The 25,097-nt window shown below is 44.0% G+C and overlaps 1 protein-coding gene across 1 annotated transcript in view; it reads right to left on the reverse strand.

The window, feature by feature from the left end:
• The window catches only part of dpy (dumpy), a 149,553-nt gene that overhangs the window by 29,790 nt on the left and 94,666 nt on the right, over nt 1–25,097 (reverse strand). The window contains exons 32-69 of the mRNA XM_066290092.1: nt 24,756–25,049; nt 24,379–24,696; nt 22,702–23,019; nt 22,333–22,650; nt 21,339–21,656; nt 20,960–21,286; nt 20,591–20,905; nt 19,884–20,531; nt 19,520–19,831; nt 18,922–19,242; nt 18,536–18,865; nt 18,171–18,479; nt 17,484–17,804; nt 17,104–17,427; nt 16,613–16,924; nt 16,225–16,554; nt 13,779–15,998; nt 12,643–13,599; nt 12,252–12,578; nt 11,820–12,122; nt 10,287–10,616; nt 9,694–10,008; nt 8,994–9,635; nt 8,625–8,930; nt 7,928–8,569; nt 7,558–7,875; nt 6,864–7,505; nt 6,460–6,765; nt 5,753–6,406; nt 5,334–5,654; nt 4,644–5,279; nt 3,678–4,364; nt 3,128–3,445; nt 2,113–3,075; nt 1,753–2,058; nt 1,054–1,698; nt 416–730; nt 23–361 (exon numbers count right to left, since the gene is read on the reverse strand). Of these exons, the coding sequence (XP_066146189.1) occupies nt 23–361; nt 416–730; nt 1,054–1,698; nt 1,753–2,058; nt 2,113–3,075; nt 3,128–3,445; nt 3,678–4,364; nt 4,644–5,279; nt 5,334–5,654; nt 5,753–6,406; nt 6,460–6,765; nt 6,864–7,505; nt 7,558–7,875; nt 7,928–8,569; nt 8,625–8,930; nt 8,994–9,635; nt 9,694–10,008; nt 10,287–10,616; nt 11,820–12,122; nt 12,252–12,578; nt 12,643–13,599; nt 13,779–15,998; nt 16,225–16,554; nt 16,613–16,924; nt 17,104–17,427; nt 17,484–17,804; nt 18,171–18,479; nt 18,536–18,865; nt 18,922–19,242; nt 19,520–19,831; nt 19,884–20,531; nt 20,591–20,905; nt 20,960–21,286; nt 21,339–21,656; nt 22,333–22,650; nt 22,702–23,019; nt 24,379–24,696; nt 24,756–25,049 (17,907 nt within the window). The remainder of the gene's footprint in view (nt 1–22; nt 362–415; nt 731–1,053; nt 1,699–1,752; nt 2,059–2,112; nt 3,076–3,127; nt 3,446–3,677; nt 4,365–4,643; nt 5,280–5,333; nt 5,655–5,752; nt 6,407–6,459; nt 6,766–6,863; nt 7,506–7,557; nt 7,876–7,927; nt 8,570–8,624; nt 8,931–8,993; nt 9,636–9,693; nt 10,009–10,286; nt 10,617–11,819; nt 12,123–12,251; nt 12,579–12,642; nt 13,600–13,778; nt 15,999–16,224; nt 16,555–16,612; nt 16,925–17,103; nt 17,428–17,483; nt 17,805–18,170; nt 18,480–18,535; nt 18,866–18,921; nt 19,243–19,519; nt 19,832–19,883; nt 20,532–20,590; nt 20,906–20,959; nt 21,287–21,338; nt 21,657–22,332; nt 22,651–22,701; nt 23,020–24,378; nt 24,697–24,755; nt 25,050–25,097) is intronic.

Genomic DNA, 25,097 nt, shown 5'->3' on the forward strand with positions numbered 1-25,097 from the left:
GTAAATGTGTTGATATATCTACCTGATACTTTCACTGGAGAACAACTGCTGAAAGGATCTCCACTATATCCCTCAAAACAGGTGCAAATAGCCACATGATTTATCACTGAGCACTTAGCATTTAAACCACAGGAACCTGGGCAAGGATCTTGGCATTTTTCTCGGATACAAGCCAAATTACTGGGACACTCAGGGTTTATTACGCACTCAGGTCTACAATTAGGCGGACTTCCTATGTAAGTAGCTCTACAGCTGCAGGAAGGAGAACCTCGGATATCTCTGCATTCGCTGTTAGGCCCACATGGAGAAGGCACGCATGGATTTATTGTTATTGGAGGAGATATAGGAGAAGGCGGTGGAGCTAAGATTTCCAGAAATTTTTATAATTTACAAGATTTTCAATTATGAATCTTACGTGGTATGGCGTAGCACCGAGTGAAAGGGTTTCCAGTATTTCCAGGTCTACAACTGCAAATAGGGCTGTGGTTGATTACTTGGCAATTTGCATTAGTTCCGCATGTTCCAGGACATGGATCCATGCATTTTTGCTTTATGCAAGCGGTTTGAGCTGAGCATTCTGAGTTTACAACGCACTCAGGACGACAACCTGGGGGGCTACCAATGTAATTGGGTAGACAAGAACAAACAGCTTGGACGTTTACTTCGCGACATTGACTGTTGGGTCCGCAAGGCGATGGTTGGCATGGGTTTACGGGTTCTTCTTCCGTGGCTAAAGTATAGTAGGTAATTTTTTTTCATAGGTCGGCAGTGGACAATTTCAAATAAAAGTGACCATGGTAGGAAAATTTGAATGTTATCAGGGGGACGAAAGGTACCCAAGATCTGGCGAGTTGTGTTTCTACCAGTTCCCGAGATGTTGACTCATATCCATATAGATTTTCAGAATATCGACAGTCTTTCGAAAAGAATAGGAACTGCTAAAAGGTCGCTCAATTCTCTGATCGTTTAATTGAAAAATCAAAAGTTATCTCTACTGGTTACCGCGATAAAACATCAAATTTTACCCACCTTCTACGAGATTTCAAGACTTACGTTGTTGCAAAAGTATCAAATTGCAGAATCTGAAGGGATCGCCAGTATATCCAGGCTGGCAAGTACAAGACGGTAAATGATTTACCACTTGACAATATGCATTTTGTCCGCATGTCCCTGGACAAGGATCTGCACACTTATTGTTTGTGCATGCTTTATTAGCTGGACAGTCAGTATTCACAGTACATTCCGGCCTGCATCCCTCATATGGATTTCCAATGTATTCTGGAACACACACACAGGCACCAGCCCCATTGCGTTCTTTGCATTGGGCGTTAGCGCCACAAGGACTCGGATTGCAGGGATTTATAACATCTTGCACCACTGGTGCGGGCCATTGACATGAACTGAATGGATTGCCTACAAAGCCTGGCAAGCACACGCAATTGGGGGTGTGACTGACCACTCGGCATTCCGCATTCTGTCCACAGACCCCTGGACATGGATCTTTGCATTTTTGTTTGATGCAAGCCAAATGGTTAGCACATTCGCTGTTGCTAATGCACTCAGGTCTGCAATTAGGGGGTGAGCCTACGAATTCAGACAAACAAGAGCAGGATGGACTGTCTCCTACTGGTTTGCATTGAGAGTTGGGACCACAGGGGCTAGGCTGACAAGGATTTGTTGGAATTACTACTGGTTCTTCTACAAGAAGATTTTCATACACCTGAAAGCAAAACTCGCAACGGGAGTACTTACGAACTTGAACGCAGCGAATGAAAGGATCCCCTGAAAGCGGTGGAGAGCAACTGCAAATGGGATTATGATTGACAACTTGGCAAATTGCTCCTACTCCGCAAGTTCCAGGGCAGGGATCAATACACTTCTGGTTGAGACATGCTTGATTAAGGGGGCATTCTGAGCTAGAGACACATTCAGGCCTGCAAGTTGGGGGGCTGCCAATGTAGCCAGGAACACAAGAGCATACAGCTTGTCCGTTAATTTTTCTACACTGGCTGTTAGGCCCGCAAGGACTTGGAAAACAAGGGTTTTGTAAGGCTGGTTCTAGAAAAAATTTGATCCTAATAATGATGTTTCGAAGGGCAAATCCTAACATACTTTCAATAGGATTGCAGAGCACGAAACTATTTCCTGTAAAACCAGGCAGACAAGTGCATATAGGAATGTGATTGAAAACACTGCACTCTGCATTTTGCCCACATGTCCCCGGACAAGGATCTCTACATTTTTGTCTTATACACGCTAAATTACGAGGACAATCATTGTTCAGCACACATTCCGGTCTACAACCTTGGTATGGATCTCCTTGATATTCTGGTAGACAAGTGCATACTCCATTGTTGCACTGGGCATTTGCTCCGCAAGGGTAGGGATTGCATGGGTCTTGGGCAATCGGTTCGATTTCTTGAGGCTTCAAATTGCAATAGCTGAATGGGTCACCAGTGTACCCATCTGGACAAGTACAAATGGGAGTGTGATTGATTACGGAGCATTGAGCTCCAGCTCCGCAAGCTCCTAAACAGGGATCACTGCACTTTTGCCTGATACATGCAAAGTTGCTAGAACAGTCTGAATTAACTGTGCATTCAGGCCTGCAACTGGGTGCGCTTCCTATGAATCCTGGTAAGCATCTGCATGATGGAACTCCGTTCATGTTCCTACATTGGCTGTTAGGGCCACAAGGTGAAGGAATACAAGGGTCACTATTTATTACTAAAGGTGGCGCCTCAATAAGTGGAGGTGGGATGGGATAGCATCTAGTGAAGGGGTCTCCAGTATGTCCAGAGTTGCAATTGCATATGGGGCTGTGATTGATCACTTGGCATTTAGCGTTCAATCCACAAGTCCCAGGACATGGGTCTTCGCATTTCTGATTGATACATGCTTTGGACAGGGGACATTCGGAGCTGACTGTGCATTCGGGTCTGCAACCTGGAGGGCTACCAATATAGGATGGTAAGCAAGAGCAAACGGCCTGTCTGTTTATTTCTCTGCATTGACTATTGGGTCCGCATGGACTGGGGTTGCAAGGGTTTTGGGGGATGGACTCTTCGAGCAGGGCTGGAAGAGAACAGTAAATTTTCGACATCTTTATACGAGGCTCAGTTCTTACGTTGAGGAATACTGCAGAACTTAAATGGATCTCCTCTATATCCAGGTCTACAAGTGCACATAGGCAGGTGATTGACCACTTGACAATCGGCGTTTTGACCACAAGTGCCAGGACAAGGATCCTGACACTTATTTCTTATGCAGGCTTTATTGTAGGGACAATCTGAGTTAAGAACGCATTCGGGTCTACATCCTTCATAGGGATTTCCAATGTATTCTGGTAAGCACACACAAGCACCAGCTCCATTTAGCTCACGACATTCGGCGTTGGCCCCGCAGGGTGATGGAGAACAGGGTCGTACAATTTCTTGCACTGCGACTATATAAAATCGGGTTTGTTTTAGATGCTGTAATGGATATATTTTCTAATTTCAAGAACATACAAATCCACATACAATTTACTTATGACATAGTTTTTTCCAAAAATGGGTAAATCGAATTTTGAAATCAAACGATTTACCATTCTCGGGGCCAATACGGTAAATTCATGTAGATTTGTTAAGCATTCAAAACTGTTAGTTTTGAGTGAATTTTATTAATTTTCAACTTACTAGGTTGGGGTGAGCACTGGCTGAAAGGATCTCCAATAAATCCGGACAAACAAATGCAATTGGGGGTGCGACTAACTACTCTACATTCGGCGTTTTGTCCACACGTCCCTGGACAAGGATCTTTGCATTTGTTGTTTATGCAGGCCAAATTATAAGGGCATTCTGAGTGGGAGACGCATTCAGGTCTACAATTAGGTGGCGGACCTACAAATTCTGGAAGACACGAGCATGATGGCGAATCTCCAATGGCTTTGCATTGAGCATTGGGCCCGCATGGGGAGGGTTCACAAGGGTTTTTTGATATTACTACGGGCTCTTCTAGTGGAAATTCATTAGATTTATTACATTGTGTTTTAAAAAAATACAGAAGATCACTACCTAAAACTGGAATGCATTGCACGAAGGGATTTCCATAGAACCCTTCCGAACACGAACAAATAGGACTGTGATTGACCACTTGGCATTTGGCATTAATGCCGCATGTTCCAGGGCATGGATCGATACACTTTTGGTTGAGGCATGCTTGGCTCAATATGCATTCTTGACTGGTAATGCATTCGGGTCTACAGTTGGGTGGACTTCCCAAGAATTCAGGAACACAGGAACATACAGCTTGACCATTGATTTCACGACATTGACTGTTTGGACCACACGGTGAGGGGTTGCAGGGGTTTTTGGGAACAACAGCTACATCAAAGAATAGTGTAAATGTAGTTTGAAAGTAGGTAAAATGATGGCTCATAATGGTTATACAGGGTAATTTTCAAAAATTACTTTTCATTTTTTAAAATCGCTCCGAACTTTCTTATTTCCAGCCACAATCATTTTTGTGGAGGTAAAGGAATTTCCTTCCGTAGAATCCAATGTATCTTTTCCGATTTTTTTACAGAGTCCAGTAAAAAGTATTTAATGCAGTCAATTTTTGAAAACTTACTGTGGTTAACCAATTGGTTAATTTCTATTTACCTGGTATAGGCAAACAGGTCACAAAAGCATTTCCAGAATACCCGGCAAAACACGAACATATCGGTATGTGATTGACCACGCTGCATTCTGCATTCTGGCCGCAAGTCCCTGGACAGGGATCTTTGCACTTATTCCTGATACAAGTCTTGTCTTTAGGACAATCATTTGGAAGTACACACTCCGGCCTACACTCCCTATATGGATCTCCTTGATATTCCGGCAAACAAGAGCACACTCCATTATTGCATCCGGCGTTAGCTCCACACGGAGATGGATTGCATGGATTTACTTCTTGCACAATCAATTCTGGGGGTTTCGGATTGCAGTAACTGAACGGATCTCCTGTAAATCCTTCAGGACACGTGCATATAGGCAGGTGGTTTGTAACTACGCAAAAAGCTCCAGCTCCACATGAGCCTGGACAGGGATCTCTGCATTTTTCATTGATGCAAGCTAAGTTACTGTTACAGTCTGAGTTTATTGAGCACTCCGGTCTGCAGTTGGGAGGGCTTCCCATGTAATTAGGTAAACAAGAGCAAGATGGGGCGCCGTTTATATCCCGGCATTGGCTGTTGGCCCCACATGGAGAAGGCACACATGGGTTACTGACAATTACAGGGGTGATGTCTGGAGGAGCTAAAATCGGCAACGTTGAACACTACTTTGAGATTGTAGAGAGGAAATTCTTACGTAGAAGGATGGGGTAGCATCGAGAAAACGGATCTCCAGTGAACTGATTTTTACAGCTGCAGATAGGACTGTGATTAATAACGTTACACGCAGCGTTCAATCCACACGTTCCAGGACAGGGATCAGTACATTTTTGATTGATACAAGCCTTATTACGAGGACATTCTGAACTGACTGTGCATTCAGGTCTGCAACCAGGAGGAGTTCCGAAGAAGTTCGGTAAACATGAACATACAGCTTGAGTGTTGACTTCGCGACATTGGCTGTTGGGACCGCATGGAGATGGCTGGCAGGGGTTTGATGGTATGTCTTGGACAATCACTAGGAAGGAAATAAATTCGGTAAGTGCGTACAGGGAAATTTAAAAATTGCAGGTATTCTCGAAGTGTCCTATACAAGCCCGACAAAGAGATAATTACCTTGTTGTGGTGGGATGACACTGCAAAACCTAAAGGGATCTCCCGTATAACCAGGATTACAATTACAGCTGGGCAAATGATTGATAACTTGACACACCGCATTCGGCCCACAAGTTCCTGGACATGGGTCTTGACACTTGTTTCTTACACAGGCTTTATTTTGAGGACAGTCACTGTTCAGTGAACACTCTGGCCTGCATCCCTCGTAAGGATTTCCTGTATATTCTGGCAAACAAACGCAAGAGCCAGCTCCATTTCGAAACTTGCATTCTGCGTTTGCTCCACAAGGGCTAGGATTACATGGGTTGAGTATCTCTGGAACTGCAGCTGGTTGTATGTTGCATTGGGTGAATGGATCTCCGACGTATCCAGGAAGGCACACGCAATTAGGTGTGTGGCTGACTACTCTACATTCTGTGTTTTGACCACAAACTCCTGGACAAGGGTCTTTGCATTTTCTATTCATACAAGCCAAATGAGTTGGGCATTCACTGTTGCTAACGCATTCAGGCCTGCAGTTCGGAGGAATTCCCTGAAAATCTGGCAAGCAGGAACAAGACGGAGATTCTCCTATTGCCCTACATTGGGCGTTAGGCCCACATGGGGATGGTTGACAAGGTTGGGTTGCCTCCACTGGTTGCTGAGGCTTATCAGCTACAGTTATTGCACATTGGTTTCTGTTCATGAGATTAATGGTACACACTTACGAATTGGTAAGCATCTGGTGAATGGATCACCGGTGAATTTAGCAGAACAACTACAAATTGGGGTATGGTTGATAACTTGGCATTGGGCATTAAGACCACAAGTTCCAGGACATGGATCGATGCACTTTTGATTTGCGCAAGCTCGATTTAGGGGGCATTCGGAATTTGTTACGCATTGGGGTCTGCAAGTTGGTGGATTTCCCATATAACCAGGAAGACACGCACATATGGCTTGTCCGTTAGTTTGCCTGCATTCACTGTTAGGACCACATGGTGAGGGGTTACATGGATTATTTGGTGTTTCCACTAAAACATAGATTTTTGTGGAATTCGGGCGTAATTTGAATTATTTTTAAAAGACCAAGGAACAAGTCAAATAGGTCTCTTCATCAAGTTTTACCTACCTGGAATTAGATTGCACACTACAAAAGCATTCCCAGTGAAACCTTCCCGACATGAACACATGGGAATATGATTGATCACGCTACAAACAGCGTTAGTACCGCAGGTTCCTGGACAAGGATCTGCACACTTCATTTTTATACATGTTTTATCTCTAGAACAATCACTGCTCAACAAACATTCAGGTCTGCAGCCCCGATATGGATCTCCATGGTATTCCGGGATGCAAGCACAAGCGCCATTGCTGCATTGGGCATTTGGACCACAAGGGGAAGGATTGCATGGATCGATTTCAGCTTGAGATGGCTGTTCCTGAGGTTTCAACGAACAGAAACTGAAGGAATCTCCTACATAACCATCCAGGCAAGTGCAAATTGGAATATGATTAATCACGCTGCATTGCGCGTTTGTCCCACAGGAACCTGGACAAGGATCTCGGCATTTTTCTTGGATACACGCTAAACTGCTTTGGCATTCTGCGTTTATTAAACATTCAGGCCTGCAGTTTGGTGGAATTCCTTGGTAGTTGGGTAAGCAAGAGCAAGAGGGATTCCCGTTGACATTCTGGCATTGCGAGTTCAAACCACATGGGGATGGGATACAAGGATCCGTGAAGATAGGTGTGATAGGCTCAGAAGGAGGAGCTAAAAATTAACTCTTTATCTTACGTACTGTATGTGAAGTGATTAAATTTACGTGGTATTGGATAACATCTAGTAAAGGGATCTCCAGTATTTCCAGAGAGGCAACTACAAATGGGGCTATGATTGATTACTTGGCACTTGGACTTTAACCCACAAGTCCCTGCGCATGGATCTGAACATTTTTGATTTATGCAAGCCTTATTTAAAGCGCATTCTGAGCTGACAACGCATTCTGGACGACACCCTGGAGGGCTTCCCACAAATTCCGGCAAGCATGAGCATACAGCTTGAGCATTTACCTCTCGGCATTGAGAGTTAGCCCCACAAGGGCTGGGTTGACAAGGGTTGACAGGTTCTTCTAGTATTTGGGCTAAAACTCTATCATAAAGAAATTGTTTGATTTTCAACAGGGCCGGACTTACGTTCAGGCATAACTTGGCAGAACCTAAATGGATCTCCAGTGAAACCTTGAATACAGGTGCATGAGGGCAAATGGTTAATAACTTGACAAAGGGCATTTTGCCCGCAAGTGCCTGGACACGGATCCAAGCATTTATTCCTAAGACAAGCCCTATTCTGAGCACAGTCAGAGTTCACAGAGCACTCAGGTCTGCATCCCTCATAAGGATTCCCTATATATTCTGTCAGGCACACACAAGAGCCCGCCCCATTTCGCTCCTTGCAAATCGCATTAGGACCGCAAGGGGATGGCTGACAAGGATTAAGCACTTCCTGGGGTCTTATAGGAATTGAGCATTGGTTGAAGGGATCTCCTTCATAGCCGCTTAAGCAGACACAATGGGGGGTGTGACTTACTACTCTACATTCAGCATTCAATCCACATATTCCTGGACAAGGATCTTTACATTTTCGGTTGATGCAGGCCATGTTCATAGAGCATTCGTTGTTACTAACGCATTCAGGTCGGCAATTTGGTGGAGTTCCGATAAAGTCTTGAAGACACGAACAAGAGGGGTTGTTATTGACTTCGCGACATTGCGAGTTGGGCCCGCAGGGGGATGGCTGACAAGGGTTGGAGGGGATTATTACTGGTTCTTCTTGGGCTAAAATCATTAAATATTTTCGCATACAAACAAGAGGAAATAATTATTGTCTTACGTTTCGGAAGGCATCGCGTAAATGGATCTCCAATATAACCGACAGAACAGCTACAAATCGGATTATGATTTACTACCTGACATTTTGCATTTAGTCCACAAGTGCCTGGACAAGGGTCTATACATTTCTGATTGACACAACCTTGAATCAAAGGACACTCCGAACTAGTTACACATTCCGGTCTGCAAGAGGGGGGGCTACCGATAAAACCGGGCACACATGAGCATACAGCCTGCCTATTTATTTCTTTGCATTGGCTATTGGGGCCGCAAGGCGGTGGGTTGCAGGGGTTGGTCTCCGGGGGCGCTACATATTGTTTAAGATCATGATTTCAGTATTTCAAATGATTACTAACATTAAAAGACTTACGTTCAGATAATTTGCATGATATGAAGGCGTTGCCTATATAGCCACTAGGACAACTGCAAATTGGGATGTGGTTAATGACTTGGCAGAGAGCTCCATCTCCGCAAGTTCCTGGGCACGGGTCAACGCATTTCATTCTAATACATGCTCTATTTTTAGGGCAATCGTTGCTCAGGGAGCACTCAGGTGTGCATCCTCGATAAGGGTCCCCTTGATATTCAGGCAAACACGTGCAAATTCCGTTCCTACATTGCGCGTTAGTACCACAAGGATTAGGGTTGCAGGGGTCTTCTTCCAAAGGCACTACAGGTTCAGGTGGCTTTAATTGGCAATTCGTGAAAGGATCTCCGATATATCCCTCTGGACAGCTACAGATAGCGTTATGGTTTTGCACAGTACATCGTGCATTGATACCACAAGCTCCTAGACAGGGGTCTGTGCATTTCTCTCGAATGCATGCTAAAGCACTAGGACAATCTTGGTTGATAACGCATTCCGGACGACAGTTTGGAGGGCTTCCTGTATATTCGAGTAAACAGGAACATGAAGGCATTTTCCCGATGTTTCGGCACTGGGAGAAGGGCCCGCAAGGGGAAGGAATGCAAGGGTTAATCTCGACTTCTATCGCGGGGACTGTTGGCGGTGCTAAAAGGACGACACCAAAGAATGTTTATCCAAATTTCCCAAATTACTACAATCTTACGAGGTATTGGGAAGCATCTAGTGAATGGGTCACCAGTAAATCCTGAACGACAAGTACAAATAGGACTGTGATTGACTACTTGGCATTGAGTCTGTAAGCCGCAGGTGCCAACGCAAGGATCTGAGCATTTGTTGTTAATGCACGCTCTATTCATTGAGCATTCGGAAGAGACTACGCATTCTGGCCTACATCCTGGTGGACTTCCTACATAATTGGGAGAACACGAACAAACAGCCTGCAGGTTTACCACTCTGCACTGACTATTTGGGCCGCATGGTGAAGGTTGACAAGGATCATCATTTTGAATTACGATTGCTAAAAATTGCAAGGTAAATTATGTATGTAAACTAGATTTAAAGCTAGACGGGCCCCTACACTGAATCGACTCAGATCGGCACAGTTGGTATGTGTAGCTCATGAGCCAGAAATGAAGTGCGTTGCCGCGCATTGAATCGACACGATTTCGATCGTGCCAATTCATGTAATGTGTGCGCTTCAGTGTTCGGAAACGTATTTAAATTTAATGATGACTGAACATGATGACTGGATTAACTGAATCGATTGAGTGTGCGAGGTCCTTCAATCTCACTTACGTTCAGGCTCCGGTAAAACACAAATTCTAAATGGATCGCCAGTGTATCCAGGAAGACATGAACAAGAGGGAGTATGATTTATAACTTGGCATTGAGCGTTTGAGCTACAAGTGCCCGGGCAAGGATCTACGCATTTATTTCTTATACAGGCCCTATTGGAAGGGCAATCTGAGTTATGGATACATTCAGGCCTACACCCTTCGTAGGGGTCTCCAATATATTCTGGTAAACATTGACAGGCGCCAGCGCCATTGCGCTCCTTGCACACTGCATTTATACCACAGGGAGATGGTTGGCACGGGTTTAAGACTTCCGGCTCAGGTAGTTGTACTAAATTTAAGGAAACACAAAGGATTTCATTTAAAATATGTTTTCAAGGTTATTCGCTATAAGCTTTCCAATTTAGCGCCTGTTTCACATTATTATGCCTTTGTAATACCTTATGCATTGTTATCATTATTATTATTTGCATTTTTTAAAGGAGAAGCTTGCGCCGGGGAGTTGGGGGTAATTGGGCGTTATATTATTGTTTTATGTAAGCACGCAATTTGGGGCATTGGGGAGGGAATATAAGTGTTTCAGTGTAACGCTCGTGAACCGACTCCATTTATATAGTTTTGTAAGCTCTGGGGTTATATTTGTCTTTCAGTAGGGTTTGAGGGCATAGCGCAGCAAGGGGGTAAATAGCGTGGTGTGTTGAAACGCAGCCGCCGCTGAAGCTCGATGTTATCGTTGGGGGATTATCCTTACCTTTTTATCCCCATGGTTGTAGCGTTAGAATTTACAGCAAGAGGCATGCAAGTAACCAAAACCTTAGAAGAAGAAACATTTAAAGTGGGCATCATCTATGTACTAACGAAATATCGTTTAAGTGAGTGAAATTTGAATAAGTAACGCGAATTTGAGTCAGAAATCCAGTTTCCGATTAGCAATCGATGATGAACCATTTTAAATATTTTAATTATTCATGCAGACGGCAAAATATTTCGCCAAGTAGGAGAAAAATATTGAACCGTTAATTCATCCGATACCTATTTGGTAAACGAGTTCGGAGTTTCTGGTGTTTGATGATTCATGAAGTTTTGCTTATTTCAACGTGAATTATTTTTCGATATAATTCGTTTTGATCGTCCGTATTTTTTGATTGCGCTAAACTCACCAGGTGAGTAATTATCACGACTTATCATTGAGAAAGAGGCGGAAGTATCTAATTTAAAATGTAGTTATGCCTATATGCATCAACACGTTTTCAAATGAATAAATAAGTTTATTTTAGACTACTTTTTACGTAGAAAATACTACGCGAAGCATCAATAATTGTAGATATCAGGAAAAGTACACCGTCGTTCGATTTATTCAGTGCTCTCTATCGGTCAATGTGCCTGTTGGGCTACCATAAAAAAAGTTCCTTCTTTTTAAAATAAATCCCTTTTATCTGAAATTTCCATTCTTCTTAACCAATTTCGTACCTACTTGACTTAATTTCGCTGCCATCACCCTCACCAAAAAATTGCACCCTAAAAATCAACTTACTTGGAATGGGCACACAGCCCCTAAACGGGTCGCCCGTTTGACCCGGCAGGCACGTACACACGGGGTTGTGATTCACTACCGAACACACCGCGCTTGCGCCGCAACTGCCCGGGCACGGGTCGCGGCACTTCTGATTGATGCACGCGTGCGCACTCGGACATTCCGGATTGATCGTACATTCGGGCCTGCAAGATGGCGGCACACCCACGTAATTCTCGATACACGAACAAGCCGGAGATTCGCCGCGCACTTGGCACACTGCGTTCGGTCCGCATGGGCTCGGTTCACACGGACGTGGCACATCTAGAAGAGAAAATTCAATTAGTATCTTCAAAAATGTCTTCAAAGGAACTGCAGTGATTTACAATTGAAAGGAAAACGATGAAATTCTAAGTTTCCCTTTCGATTGTAGAGTTTCAAATTTTCCCTTACCGCTGGGTGGTAGTGGTGGCGGTATGGGGTAGCATCTGGTGAATGGATCTCCTGTGTGCCCCGAGGTGCAGCTACAAATAGGGTTGTGGTTCACTACTCTGCAAAGTGCGTTGACTCCGCAGGTTCCTGGGCATGGATCTACACATTTATTGTTCAAGCAAGCATCAGTTAAGGGACACTCAGCGCTGAGAATACATTCCGGTCTGCACTGTGGAGGACTGCTGATCATACCAAGTTGGCATGAGCAGACAGCCACCCCATTGTTCACTTTGCAAACGCTGTTCGGTCCACAAGGAGATGGTTGACATGGATTTGTTGGAGGAGGCGCTGAAATAATTATTAAGCATTAGAATGTGTTAAATGATTCTCCGTTTATTTTTGAATGGCTTACGAATCTTGGGTTTTAATCTGCAGCTCACAAACGGATCGCCCTCATACTCTGGCGGACACCTACATATAGGCAAATGATTCACAACATCACAAAGCGCAGATTCTCCGCAAGTTCCCGGACATGGGTCCATGCATTTCAAGTTAATACAGGTCTTGGTAGGGGAACAATCGGTATTCATAGTGCATTCAGGCCTACAACCCACGTATGGGTCACCTTGATAAAGGGGCAGGCATGCGCAGGCTCCGTTATTGCATAACGCGTTTTGTCCGCAGGGTGATGGGTTGCATGGATCTACATCCGTAAGAGATGGAAGGGGTTGTACTACACATTCAGTAAAGGCATTTCCAGTGTATCCTTGAGGGCAGGTGCAAATCGGTATATGGTTCTGCACTCTACATTCAGCGTTAAATCCGCAGGATCCAGGACATGGATCTTTGCATTTCTCGGTAATACAGGCTAAATGGGATGGGCAATCAGTATTCACAACACACTCAGGTCGACAGTTTGGTGGCACTCCAATATAACTAGCAAGACAAGAACATGAAGGTTGTCTTCCGATGTCCCGACATTCAGAATTAGGCCCACAAGGGGATGGCACACAAGGGTTCACCACTTTCGGTGGTGCTGGAGGTTTGGGAGGTAGCTCATAGCATCTTGAAAACGGATCTCCGGTTAATCCATTAGGACAACTACAGATAGGATTGTGATTAATAACGTCGCATTTGGCTCCAATTCCGCAGGTTCCCACACATGGATTGGCACATTTGAATTTATGGCACGCACGGTTTGAAGGACATTCGGAACTGACTACACATTCAGGTCTACAAGATGGGGGCGAGCCTTGATACTCGGGTAAGCAAGAGCAAACTGCTTGACCGTTTACTTCGCGACACTGGCTGTTGAGTCCGCAAGGTGATGGTACGCATGGGTTTTGTGGAAGTGGTTTCTTCGTAACTTCTGAAAATAGGGAGTCTTATCAGGAAAATATACAATCTAGTATTAAAATTTCTGCGATTGCTTTTATCTTTAGACCGATGAGGGATACGAATTTTGTAATATCGGAGGAATTTTTTTACGAATGAAGTCCAATTTGGGGGTTTTTGAATGTTCAAAAAGTATTATATTGATAAACTTACCTTTAATTGGCAAAGGGGTGCACAATCTAAAAGCATCCCCAGTAAATTCTGGATTGCAGTTACAAACCGGGACGTGATTAATCACTGAACATTCAGCGTTTTCGCCACACGTCCCAAGACATGGATCGGCGCATTTATTTCTTATGCAAGCCCTATTAGGAGGACAGTCAGAGCTAAGAACACATTCCGGTCTGCAACCCTCATAAGGATTTCCTTGGTAATCTGGAAGGCAGATACAAGCACCCGCCCCGTTTCTTTCTTTACATTCTGCATTGGCACCACAAGGTGATGGTTCGCAGGGTTTAATTTCTTCAGTTTTTATTATGCACTGTACGAAAGGATTCCCGATAAAGCCTGGAAGGCAGGTGCATGTTACTGCATGAGATATAACATGGCATTCGGCATTGTCTCCACAACTTCCAGGACATGGATCAATGCACTTGTTGTTGTAACAAGATTGGGTGCTTGGACAGTCAGTGTTAATTACGCATTCGGGTCTGCAGTTTGGTGGATTTCCAATGTACTCTTGAAGACAGCTGCAAACGTAAGATTCCCCAACTTGACGACATACAGAGTTGGGTCCGCATGGTGAGGGATTGCATGGCTCTACAGGTCTCGTTGTAACTGGTTCAGGTGGAATTGGCCTGCAACCCTGGAATGGATCCCCAGTTTCTCCTTCTGCGCAGCTGCAAATGGGACTGTGATTGCGAACTTCGCATCTAGCACGGCTTCCGCAAGATCCAGGACATGGGTCTACGCATTTCTGATTGATACAAGCCGTGTCCTGTGAGCACTCAGCACTAACGACACATTCCGGACGACAACCCGGGGGACTTCCTTGATACCCCGGCAAACAAGAGCATACCGCTTGAACGTTAACTTCTCGGCATTGACTGTTAGGCCCACAAGGTGAAGGATTACAAGGGATTGTTTTCGGTGGTGGAGGTTCAGAGACCCTGCAAAGAACAAATGGGTCCCCTGTATAACCATCTGGGCAGGAACATGAAGGAATGTGATTGATGACATCGCAGCGAGCGTTTTGACCACAAGTTCCTGGGCAGGGATCTACGCACTTATTCCTAATACAGGCTTTATCTCTTGTACATTCCTCACTAAGGATGCATTCAGGTCTGCAGGCTTCATAGGGATTTCCGTGGTGCATTGGCAAGCAAGTGCATATTCCATTGTCGCATTGAGCATTGGGGCCGCAAGGCGAAGGATCGCACGGATCCAAATCAGGTGTCTTTGTGGAGGGAGGGATTGGAAAGCAGTTAGTAAAAGCATCACCAGTAAATCCTTCCTGACATGTACAAATGGGTATGTGGTTGAGAACATTGCAAATAGCATTCGATCCGCATGAGCCTGGACATGGATCTTTACACTTCTGGTTAATGCAAGCCAATGAGCTTCTGCACTCAGAGCTGAGCACGCATTCAGGTCGGCAGTTGGGGGGTGCCCCAATGTAGTCGGGTAGACATGAACATGTAGGAGAACTTCCAATAATTTTACATATTGAGTTAGGACCGCAAGGGCTGGGTTGACAAGACGGAGGTCTTTCTGTTTGCGGTTCTCGTGGTGGAGGTGGTTGCGGTGAGCAACGAGTAAAAGGATCCCCAGTATACCCAGGAGGGCACGCACAAATGGGATTATGGTTTCTTGTAGTGCATTGGGCTCCCAAGCCACAAGTATTCGGACAAGGGTCACCGCATCTTTGATTGATACAAGCTTTGTCTAATTGGCATTCTGAGTTTACGATACATTCCGGGCGGCAATTCGGAGGTGACCCGATGTATTGAGGAAGACATGAGCAAACTGCTTGTTGACTGACCTCCCTGCATTGGCTGTTAGGACCGCACGGAGATGGTTGGCATGGGTTGATTATTGGAGGGGGTTCTGTAGGAGCCAACTTGCATTGGAAGAATGGGTCTCCAATGTAGCCAGTTGGACATATACAAGTTGGAATATGGTTGTTCACGTGACATTCAGCTAAAGTTCCGCAAGTGCCTGGACATGGATCTATACACTTGAACGATATGCAAGCCAGAGCAGGGCTGCAGTCATTGTTAACTTCGCACTCCCTTCTGCAACCCCTATCGCTATCATAAGGGTTTCCTTCAAATCCTAGGGCGCAATAGCAAGCACCCGCTCCGTTCTTTTCCCTGCACTCGGCATTTGGTCCACAGGGTGAGGGCACACATGGGGTACGAGGTTTTTCAGTCACTATAAAAATATATTTATTAATCACTTTGCACAATGATCGATATTGAAGAAATACTAGATGCAAGATAGCAGATAAATGAAATCGTAGATTTACATGGTGTTTCAGAAAAAGACGGTCCCTTTGGGGAGGGTTTTTAAGAGAAAGTTGTAATCAGGTATTAATAGCTTTTACAGAGGGATCATCTTTTTACGCCACCTTGCACAATAGAATGCTAAAGATGCTTACAAGGTGGTGGAGGAGGTAGATTACAGGAGCTGGAAGGATCACCAGTGTATCCAGGGAAACAAGAACATATAGCTCTGTGGTTAACCACTGTACACTGGGCATTAATACCGCACGATTCAGGACAGGGATCTTTGCATTTTTCATTGTTGCATGCTAAGTGATTTGGACATTCCGAGTCGGTAACACACTCTGGACGGCAATTTGGAGGCCGCCCTATAAAGTTTTGCAAGCATGAGCATGCAGCTTGGACTCCCACAACTCTACATTGAGAATTTGGTCCACAAGGTGATGGAATGCAGGGATTTTCAGGTGTTTTCACTGCTTGGGGTACTAAAATACATTTATTTGCTACAAGAAACTATAAGAGATAATACTACTGAGAACCTACATTCGATTTTGAGACATCGAACGAAGGGATCTCCAGTATGTCCAGTCAAACAACTACAAATAGGATTGTGGTTCACAACTCTGCACTGTGCATTTATTCCGCAAGTTCCTGGGCAGGGGTCAACGCATTTTTGTGACACGCATGATTTGTCTTGAGGACATTCAGAGCTGACCACACATTCGGGTCTACAGGTTGGAGGTGAACCAATATAACCTACATTACAAGAACAAACAGCATGCCCGTTCACTTCTCTACATGCACTGTAAGGTCCACAAGGTGAAGGCTGGCAGGGATTCTGTGGCTCTTCTAGAACTTTGGAAAGAAATTTATCAGATTTAATTGTTATGATCGATTTTAAGGATTTTTCACAATTTCTAAGGTATTACTAAAGATTTGCAATAATTAGGCATTAAAATCGATCAAATTTCAATCGCTACACAGAAAGATCTACAGGGTTACACTACGTTAGTAAGAGTCTAGTTAATGCTTACTGGCTTGGATAACTTGACATGCTCTAGTGGGGTCTCCTGTGTAACCAGGAATACACGAACATGATGGGGCATGATTTACAACAGAACATTCAGCATTCAATCCGCAGGTTCCAGGGCATGGGTCTATACATTTATTATTTACACACGACCTGCTGCGATCGCAGTCTGTATTGGTTACACATTGAGGCCTACAGCCAGTATAAGGGTCTCCAAAATATTCAGGCAAACATGAACACGATCCTGCACCATTCCGTTCTTTGCAAATGGCGTTTGCCCCACAGGGCGAGGGATTGCAAGGGTTTGGTGGTTGTTCAGTTACCGGTGCTAAAAGAGATTGACGTAGGTACGAGTTGGCACCTTTGAATGCATTGTTGGCTTACTGCGTGAAATTAGTGAGCATCCAGTGAATGGATCTCCAGTATAATCTGTGCTGCATTGACAAACTGGGGCATGTTTGATCACAAAACACGTGGTAAATGAGCCGCATGATCCAGGGCAGGGATCTTTACATTTCTCGTTTTGACAAGCCAAATTTCCTGGGCATTCCGCATTTATAGTGCACTCAGGTCTACAATTCGGAGGTCTACCGATGTAGTCGGGCAGGCATGAACATGCAGCCTGATTGCCCACCACTCTGCACTGGGAATTAATCCCACAGGGAGATGGTACGCAAGGGTTGCCACTAGGGACTTCAACGTGTTCTAAAATTACAGGGTGAGTCAAACTACGTGTTACAGTTCTCCATATTCGACATGGAAGCGGTTGAAATTCAGGTCAGTTATTAGATCATAGAGTCACTTAATTGAAAATATTTCGAAAACTATTAGAAGTTTTAGTTTTTCTCTTGCGGAGTTCAGAGTATGTTTGCAACGTTCTAAGGAATAAAAAAAATAAAGGCCTTAGAACGCTTTACGAATATTTTTGGTATACCCTGTATATTAACACCCTGTAGACCTCTTCCGGTAATATTTGATTTTTGAATTAACCTAAATTTTCACCGTTTCCCTTTCAATCTTGGAGTATTTGCATTTTCGGTTAGTCTTTAAGTACTATTGAAAGAGCCTTACTTGGTTGCGAGATGCAGCGTACAAATGGATCTCCGGCATAGTTTGGTGGACAACTACATATAGGGTTGTGATTGACTACTTGGCATTTGGCATTGATGCCGCAGGTTCCAGGACACGGATCTTTACATTTCTGTTTAATGCAGGCTCTATTCTGACTGCATTCTGAACTAACCATACATTCAGGGCGGCATGCAGGAGGGGCACCTATGTATTCAGGCAGGCACGAGCACACCGCGTGACTGTTTATATTTTTACACACGCTGTATGGTCCGCAGGGTGAAGGGGTGCAGGGCTCTATGGGTTCATCCACTTAAAACAGAAACTCGTTTAGGTTTGGATTTAGTTTGGGAACTGTTCGACCTTACTGGGGGGAGGGGGAAGATGGCACGATGTAAATGGATTCCCTATATATCCAGTCAAACATGTGCAAGTAGGGGCGTGATTGGGTACAGAACATTCCGCATTGATTCCACAAGTACCAGGGCAAGGATCCTTGCATTTGTTGTTAACGCAAGCCCTGTTTCTGGGGCAATCTGAGTTTGTCACACATTCCGGCCTACATCCAGTGTATGGATCTCCGAAATATTCCGGCAAACACACACAAGATCCAGCTCCATTTCGTTCCCTACATTCAGCATTAGCTCCACAAGGAGAGGGATTACACGGGTTTCTTTCTTCTTCTATAGGCTGAGCAACTATAATCACCAAATCAGTCTCTCAACAATTCTTCACGCTTAATTTAAGAACATACTTGGAATGGAAATACACCCAGAGAAGGGGTCGCCAGTGAAACCCACCCTGCAAGTGCAAGCAGGACGATGGGAAATAACCATACATTCAGTATTAGCTCCGCAAGATCCAGGACAAGGGTCCACACATCTCTCGTTTTGGCAAGCTAAGTTAGCAGGACATTCGGAATTGATAGAGCATTCAGGCCTACAATTGGGGGGCCGACCCACGAAGTTTTGAATGCAAGAACAAGCAGGAGTATTCCCTACTACCCTACAGTTTGAGTTAGGGCCGCAAGGAGAAGGTACGCATGCGTTGGCCGGTGGCAGGGGCGCTGGTTTGGCTAATTTTGAGGGTAGTTGTTTAGTGTGTGGTTTAAGGTCAAAATTGCGAAAAAGGAGCAAAATATATTAATCCAAATGAACAAATTATCACTAACTTTTTCTGATAGTGAAAACAGCAAAATTTCGAACTATAAATGAATCGTTAGAGTCCCGCCTAATAGAAAGAGTGAGTTTAAGTTGGATCGGCCAGATATAGTGATCGGTATCTTTTGGCCCAGTCTCTCCCAATTTTCACGAAAATAATACATTTTTGCTCCTTTAGCTTTTTAGACTTACGAGATTCTTGCAAACACCGAATAAATGGATCTCCCGTAAATCCAGCAGAGCAGCTACATATGGGATTATGATTGACCACTTTACATTGTGCATTAATACCGCATGTTCCAGGACATGGATCTTGGCATTTAGAGTTAATACAAGCCTTGTCCAAAGAGCATTCGGCGCTTATCATACATTCGGGTCTGCACATTGGAGGGACCCCAATGTAATTGGATAAGCAAGAGCAGACAGCGTGATCGTGTACCACCTTACAAATGCTGTTAGGACCGCAAGGCGATGGTTGACATGGTTCAACTCTTGGTTCTGGCACTACGGTGCTTTTGTTAATTTTTGGGCTCTCAGATACTAGAGAGGTACATACTTGGTGGGGGTAGATGGCAAGAAACTGATGGATCACCAGTGTAGCCATCCAAGCAGAAACACGAGGGTACATGGTTGGATACTCGACATTCAGCGTTAATTCCACAAATTCCTGGACATGGGTCTTTACATTTATTGTTTAGGCAAGATTTGTCTCTAGAGCAGTCAGAATTGGTCACACATTCAGGTCTGCATCCAGTGTATGGATCTCCAAAATACTCTGGAATGCACAGGCAAGATCCAGCTCCATTTCGTTCTCTGCATTCTGCGTTGGCTCCGCAAGGGGATGGATTGCAAGGGTGTCGTTTTTCTTCAATTGGAGCAACTGGAATTGGAGTACAACCATTAAATGGATCTCCTGTGAAGCCTATTTGGCACTGGCAATGAGGAGAATGATTGGTAACTACGCATTGGGCGTTAAACCCACAAGACCCTGGACAAGGGTCTTTGCATTTTTCATTGATACACGCCAAGTTGCCGGGACATTCTTGGTTTATCACACACTCAGGGCGGCAGTTCGGGGTTCTTCCTATGTAATTTGGTAAACAAGAACAAACTGCTTGCAAACCTAGGACTTTGCATTGGGAATTTGCACCGCAAGGCGTTGGTATGCACGGATTACTGGGCTCAGGCTCCACCACTGGTGGTTCTAAAATTAATTATATTCTTCCCATTTGGATCCGAACTCAATAGGATAGTTTTGCTTACTTTCTTCTTGAATACATCTAACGAAAGGATCGCCGATTAGCCCTGGAGGGCAACTACATATAGGGTTGTGATTAATGACCGTGCATAGAGCATTAAGTCCGCAGGTGCCTGGACATGGGTCCTTACACTTTTGATTTATGCATGTTCTATCTTGAGAGCATTCGGAGCTCACTATGCATTCGGGTCTGCACATGGGAGGAACTCCGATATAATTTTGCAAACACGAGCACACAGCATGTCCATTAACTTCTCTACATTGACTGAAAGGACCGCATGGTGTAGGAATACACGGATTTGTAGGTTCTTCTGGACGTACTAATAAAGGAGAGTAAGCCAGCTTTGTTTGGTTTATAGTCTAAAAAATCTTACGTAAGACTGGTATGGAGTGGCAGGACAATGTAGGGTTGCCAGTAAATCCTGGCAAGCACAGGCAGTTGGGCAAATGGTTGTTCACAATGCATTCAGCATTAATTCCGCAAGTACCAGGGCAAGGATTTCTACATTTGTTGTTAACGCAAGATTTATCTCTGGGGCAGTCAGAGTTTTGCACACATTCAGGCCTGCAGCCCGTGTACGGGTCCCCAAAGTATCCCTCAATACAAATACATGATCCTGCCCCATTCAGCTCTTTACAGTCGGCATTTGTGCCGCAAGGGGAAGGATTGCAGGGTTGAACAGGTTCTTCGATTGGACGTACTAAAATTATTTTGTGAAAATATTTGTTCAAGGGGGAGTGGTGGAAGCTCACATTGTTGACACCCCGAAAATGGATCTCCTGTATATCCCTCAAAACAATAACATACAGGCACATGGCTAACAACCCTACATTCTGCGTTTACTCCGCAGGAGCCCGGACAAGGATCTTTGCATCTTTGATTTACACATGCCTTGTGGGTGGGACATTCAGAGTTCACAACGCACTCTGGTCTACAGTTGGGAGGCTGTCCGAAATAGTTGGGCAAACATGAACAGACAGCCCTTTCGCCTATTACATTACATTCCGAAAAGGTCCCGCAAGGGCTGGGAATGCAAGGGTTTGGTACTTCAACAACGACAGGAGGGCGTACTAAAACAGATCAAAGTTTCTTTATGATTTTCGTTAGGGGTTTTATTCAATTAGGGAAGTTAATGTATTAGATCCACTTTTCTTTGATTCTCTTGGGTTAGGAGTTTAGTTGCCTTATTAGTCCGTTAGACCAACTATTAATGATTGTCTATTGATATTAATGTGAAGCCAGGCTTTAGGATTTGCTCTACATCCAGATTCATCGAGGTGTGACGTTAAGACTCGAGTACTAAGGTAGTCTAGGACAAAAATCCTCATATTTTATTTACTAATTATTTTATGATCAAAATGTTATTGAAGCGAAATAGGGGCCATCATGTCAGACTACCTTACTGGTGGCGACGTCTCGGTACAAAATAACCTTTTTGGTACTTCGATCGCAGGTTTCAAGTATAGAGTTAAACTTGCCTAAATTTGAAGGATCCTTGATGGGTTCAGGAACAGTGTTAAATTCAACGAATTTTAACCTACACTGCGTCGGAGTCCCAGAACGGCTCTAATTTATACCCACAAACCTGTCTGTCTGTACCACTGTCTTGCAGAGTTAGGATGGTTGAAAGCCACAATAATTGGAAATTGAGGTATCTTTTCTTAAGAAAATCGTAGTTGGAAGGACATTTATTGTGGCCCCTCAACACGTTAGTACCCTCCTCAATAAAAATCCAACATTTCTTACTCTCTTCGACACATCTTATGAACGGGTCTCCAACGAACGATGGGGGGCAACTACAGATAGGATTATGGTTTACAACCCTACACAGGGCGTTCAAACCGCAGGTTCCAGGGCAAGGGTCCACGCATTTCATATTAGTGCAAGATTTGTCTTGGGTGCATTCTGAGTTTACCACACATTCAGGTTTGCACATCGGTGGGGCACCGTAATAGCCAGGTGCACAAGAGCACACAGGCCTTTTATTATTAATGAGACAGGTGCTGTAGGGCCCACAGGGTGATGGTACGCATGGGTTACGTTTCGGTTCTTCAGCTACTACAACTAAAGTTTCGATTTTGAAGACACCATTGAGGGCTTCTAGCATCATCTTACTAGGTTCAATTTTGCGACATAAAATCAAAGGATTTCCAGTATATCCGGGGGCGCAGGTGCATTGGGGATTATGATTAATCACGGAGCACTCAGCATAAACGCCGCAAGTGCCAGGGCATGGGTCTTTGCATTTCATGTTCAAACATGCTTTATCGTGGGGACATTCACTACTGGTCACGCACTCAGGTCTACATCCCGAATACGGGTCTCCAAAATAACCCTCTACGCAAAGACAGGAACCAGCACCATTACGTTCTTTACAAATAGCATTGGAGCCACAAGGGGATGGATTACAAGGGTGAGGTGGTTCTTCAACGACTATAAGACAATGATGAGAAGAAATCATAGATATAGATGCTGATAGGCGTGCAATAGAAACGATAATGTGCCGCTCGAAGGTATACGTAGATTAAATAGGAAATAATCATAAGAGAGTGATATTTATATAGGGTCCGTCATGTAATATGGGACAATGGTAATAATTTTTTAAATAATTTTTCTATTAAAAAATGTTTGAAGTAAAAGTTACAGGACAAATTTTTTGCCATTTTTTGAAAACCTCTTTTTGGCTCACAATAGTCCAACGAAGTCCGACTTTTGGTTTTCAAATGCGACCTTCTATTTTCGATTTTCTGACTCTAAAAAAAGAAATATTTCATCCTTGTAAGTTTCATTTAGTTTAGAAACTCAGCGAGGACGACTTTGACAGAAGAATGCATTTTTTCGAAATCGTGACAGGGATTTCTGAAGAAAACACTAATTTTTTCAGTGAAAATTTTATCCTAAGGTGAAGCCACATTTACTTTCCATGGAACTTTAAATCGGCATAATTGCCGTTATTCGTCTCGAACTGTCTTGGAATGCCAGAAGTCCATATCAAAAAAGCTTAAAAAAATAAACGTATGCGTGGGTATTCTAGACAATAATTTAATTAACCATAAAATATCTTCAGTGACTAGAAAACTTGTACCTACATTACGGTTTATTTATGGCGAAGGTATTAATGAGGTATAGTTCCAGCAAGATGGAGCACGTCCTCACTTTGGATTCGGAGTTTTTGGTCTTTCCAAATAGGTGGATTGGTCGTCGGGGTGAAATAGATTCGCCAGCCCGACCGCCTGATTTAAGCCCTTGCCACTTTTTCTTTGGGACCATTTAAAAGATCGAGTTCATAAAGGTCGGTCAAATAACGTAGATGATTTGAGGGGCCGTTTCGTCTGTGCAATTTAATATTATTTAAATAGTTATTGCCATTCTTCCGTATGTATACGACGGACCCTGCATATCATATTTACAGTAGATGTTTCCGTTACCGGGTGTCCCTGCGTAATGCCTCATATAGTAACTGGAAAATCCTTAGAAATTTTTACGAGCAATTCAATGGCGTAATCAAATACAAAATAATATGTAGGATTTTCAGTTAAGGAAGGAACAGCTATTTTATTTTTAATGGAATTCTCTATATATTGTTGCATTTTTCTCAGGCGGCGTTCGTATTACTGTATATATGGTTTCTGGAACACCCAGTAATAGTGACTTCTCGGGAAATTTCTTCTCCCCGTCTACATTCCAGAACCAAATTCCGTGATCATTCTCAACATTACTCAATAAATTTCCAGGAGCGGCACATCAATAAGTAAGAAACAAATAGATCGCACAAAAATGCATGCAACTTACCGATAACGACGCTACACCCAGTGAATGGATCTCCTTCGTAACCAGGCTGACAGCTGCAGATGGGTCGGTGGTTCACCACGCCGCATTCTGCGTTGAAACCACAAGAACCCACGCAAGGATCTCGGCACTTCTGGTTGGTACAGGACAACGTCAAAGGACAATCTTGGTCTATGGAACATTCGGGACGACAGTTCGGCGGCGCCCCGAACATTCCTGGTAGACACGAGCACACCGCCCTATTGTTGACTGGTTGACACTCAGCGTTAGCTCCGCAGGGTGAGGGGATGCATGGAGTTTTTGGAGGTTCAATACGTTTCTCTGTAAAGCAAATAAATTTTTTTATCTGCACTAAAACTGCCATGGAAATTAATATGGACCTTCTTTGCACAAAATGAATGGATCCCCAACAAAGTTAGGCGGACAGCTGCAAATAGGGTTATGATTGCTAACTTGGCATCTAGCATCCACTCCGCAAATTCCTGGACAAGGATCCTGACACTTCTGGCCGATGCAAGCCCTATCTGCGCTACATTCGGAGCTAACTAAACATTCAGGTCTACAGCTTGGTGGTTGCCCGAAGAATCCCACTTGGCATGAACAAATAGCTTGGTTATTTCTGGTGCGGCAAACACTGTTAGGGCCGCAGGGCGATGGTTCGCAAGGTTTTCTAACTATAAGATTAAAAATAAAACTAGATTCAATTAGTAATTTCAAAGAAA

This window comes from Euwallacea fornicatus, chromosome 14, assembly GCF_040115645.1.
Source record: "Euwallacea fornicatus isolate EFF26 chromosome 14, ASM4011564v1, whole genome shotgun sequence".
NCBI classification, from domain to species: domain Eukaryota; kingdom Metazoa; phylum Arthropoda; class Insecta; order Coleoptera; family Curculionidae; genus Euwallacea; species Euwallacea fornicatus.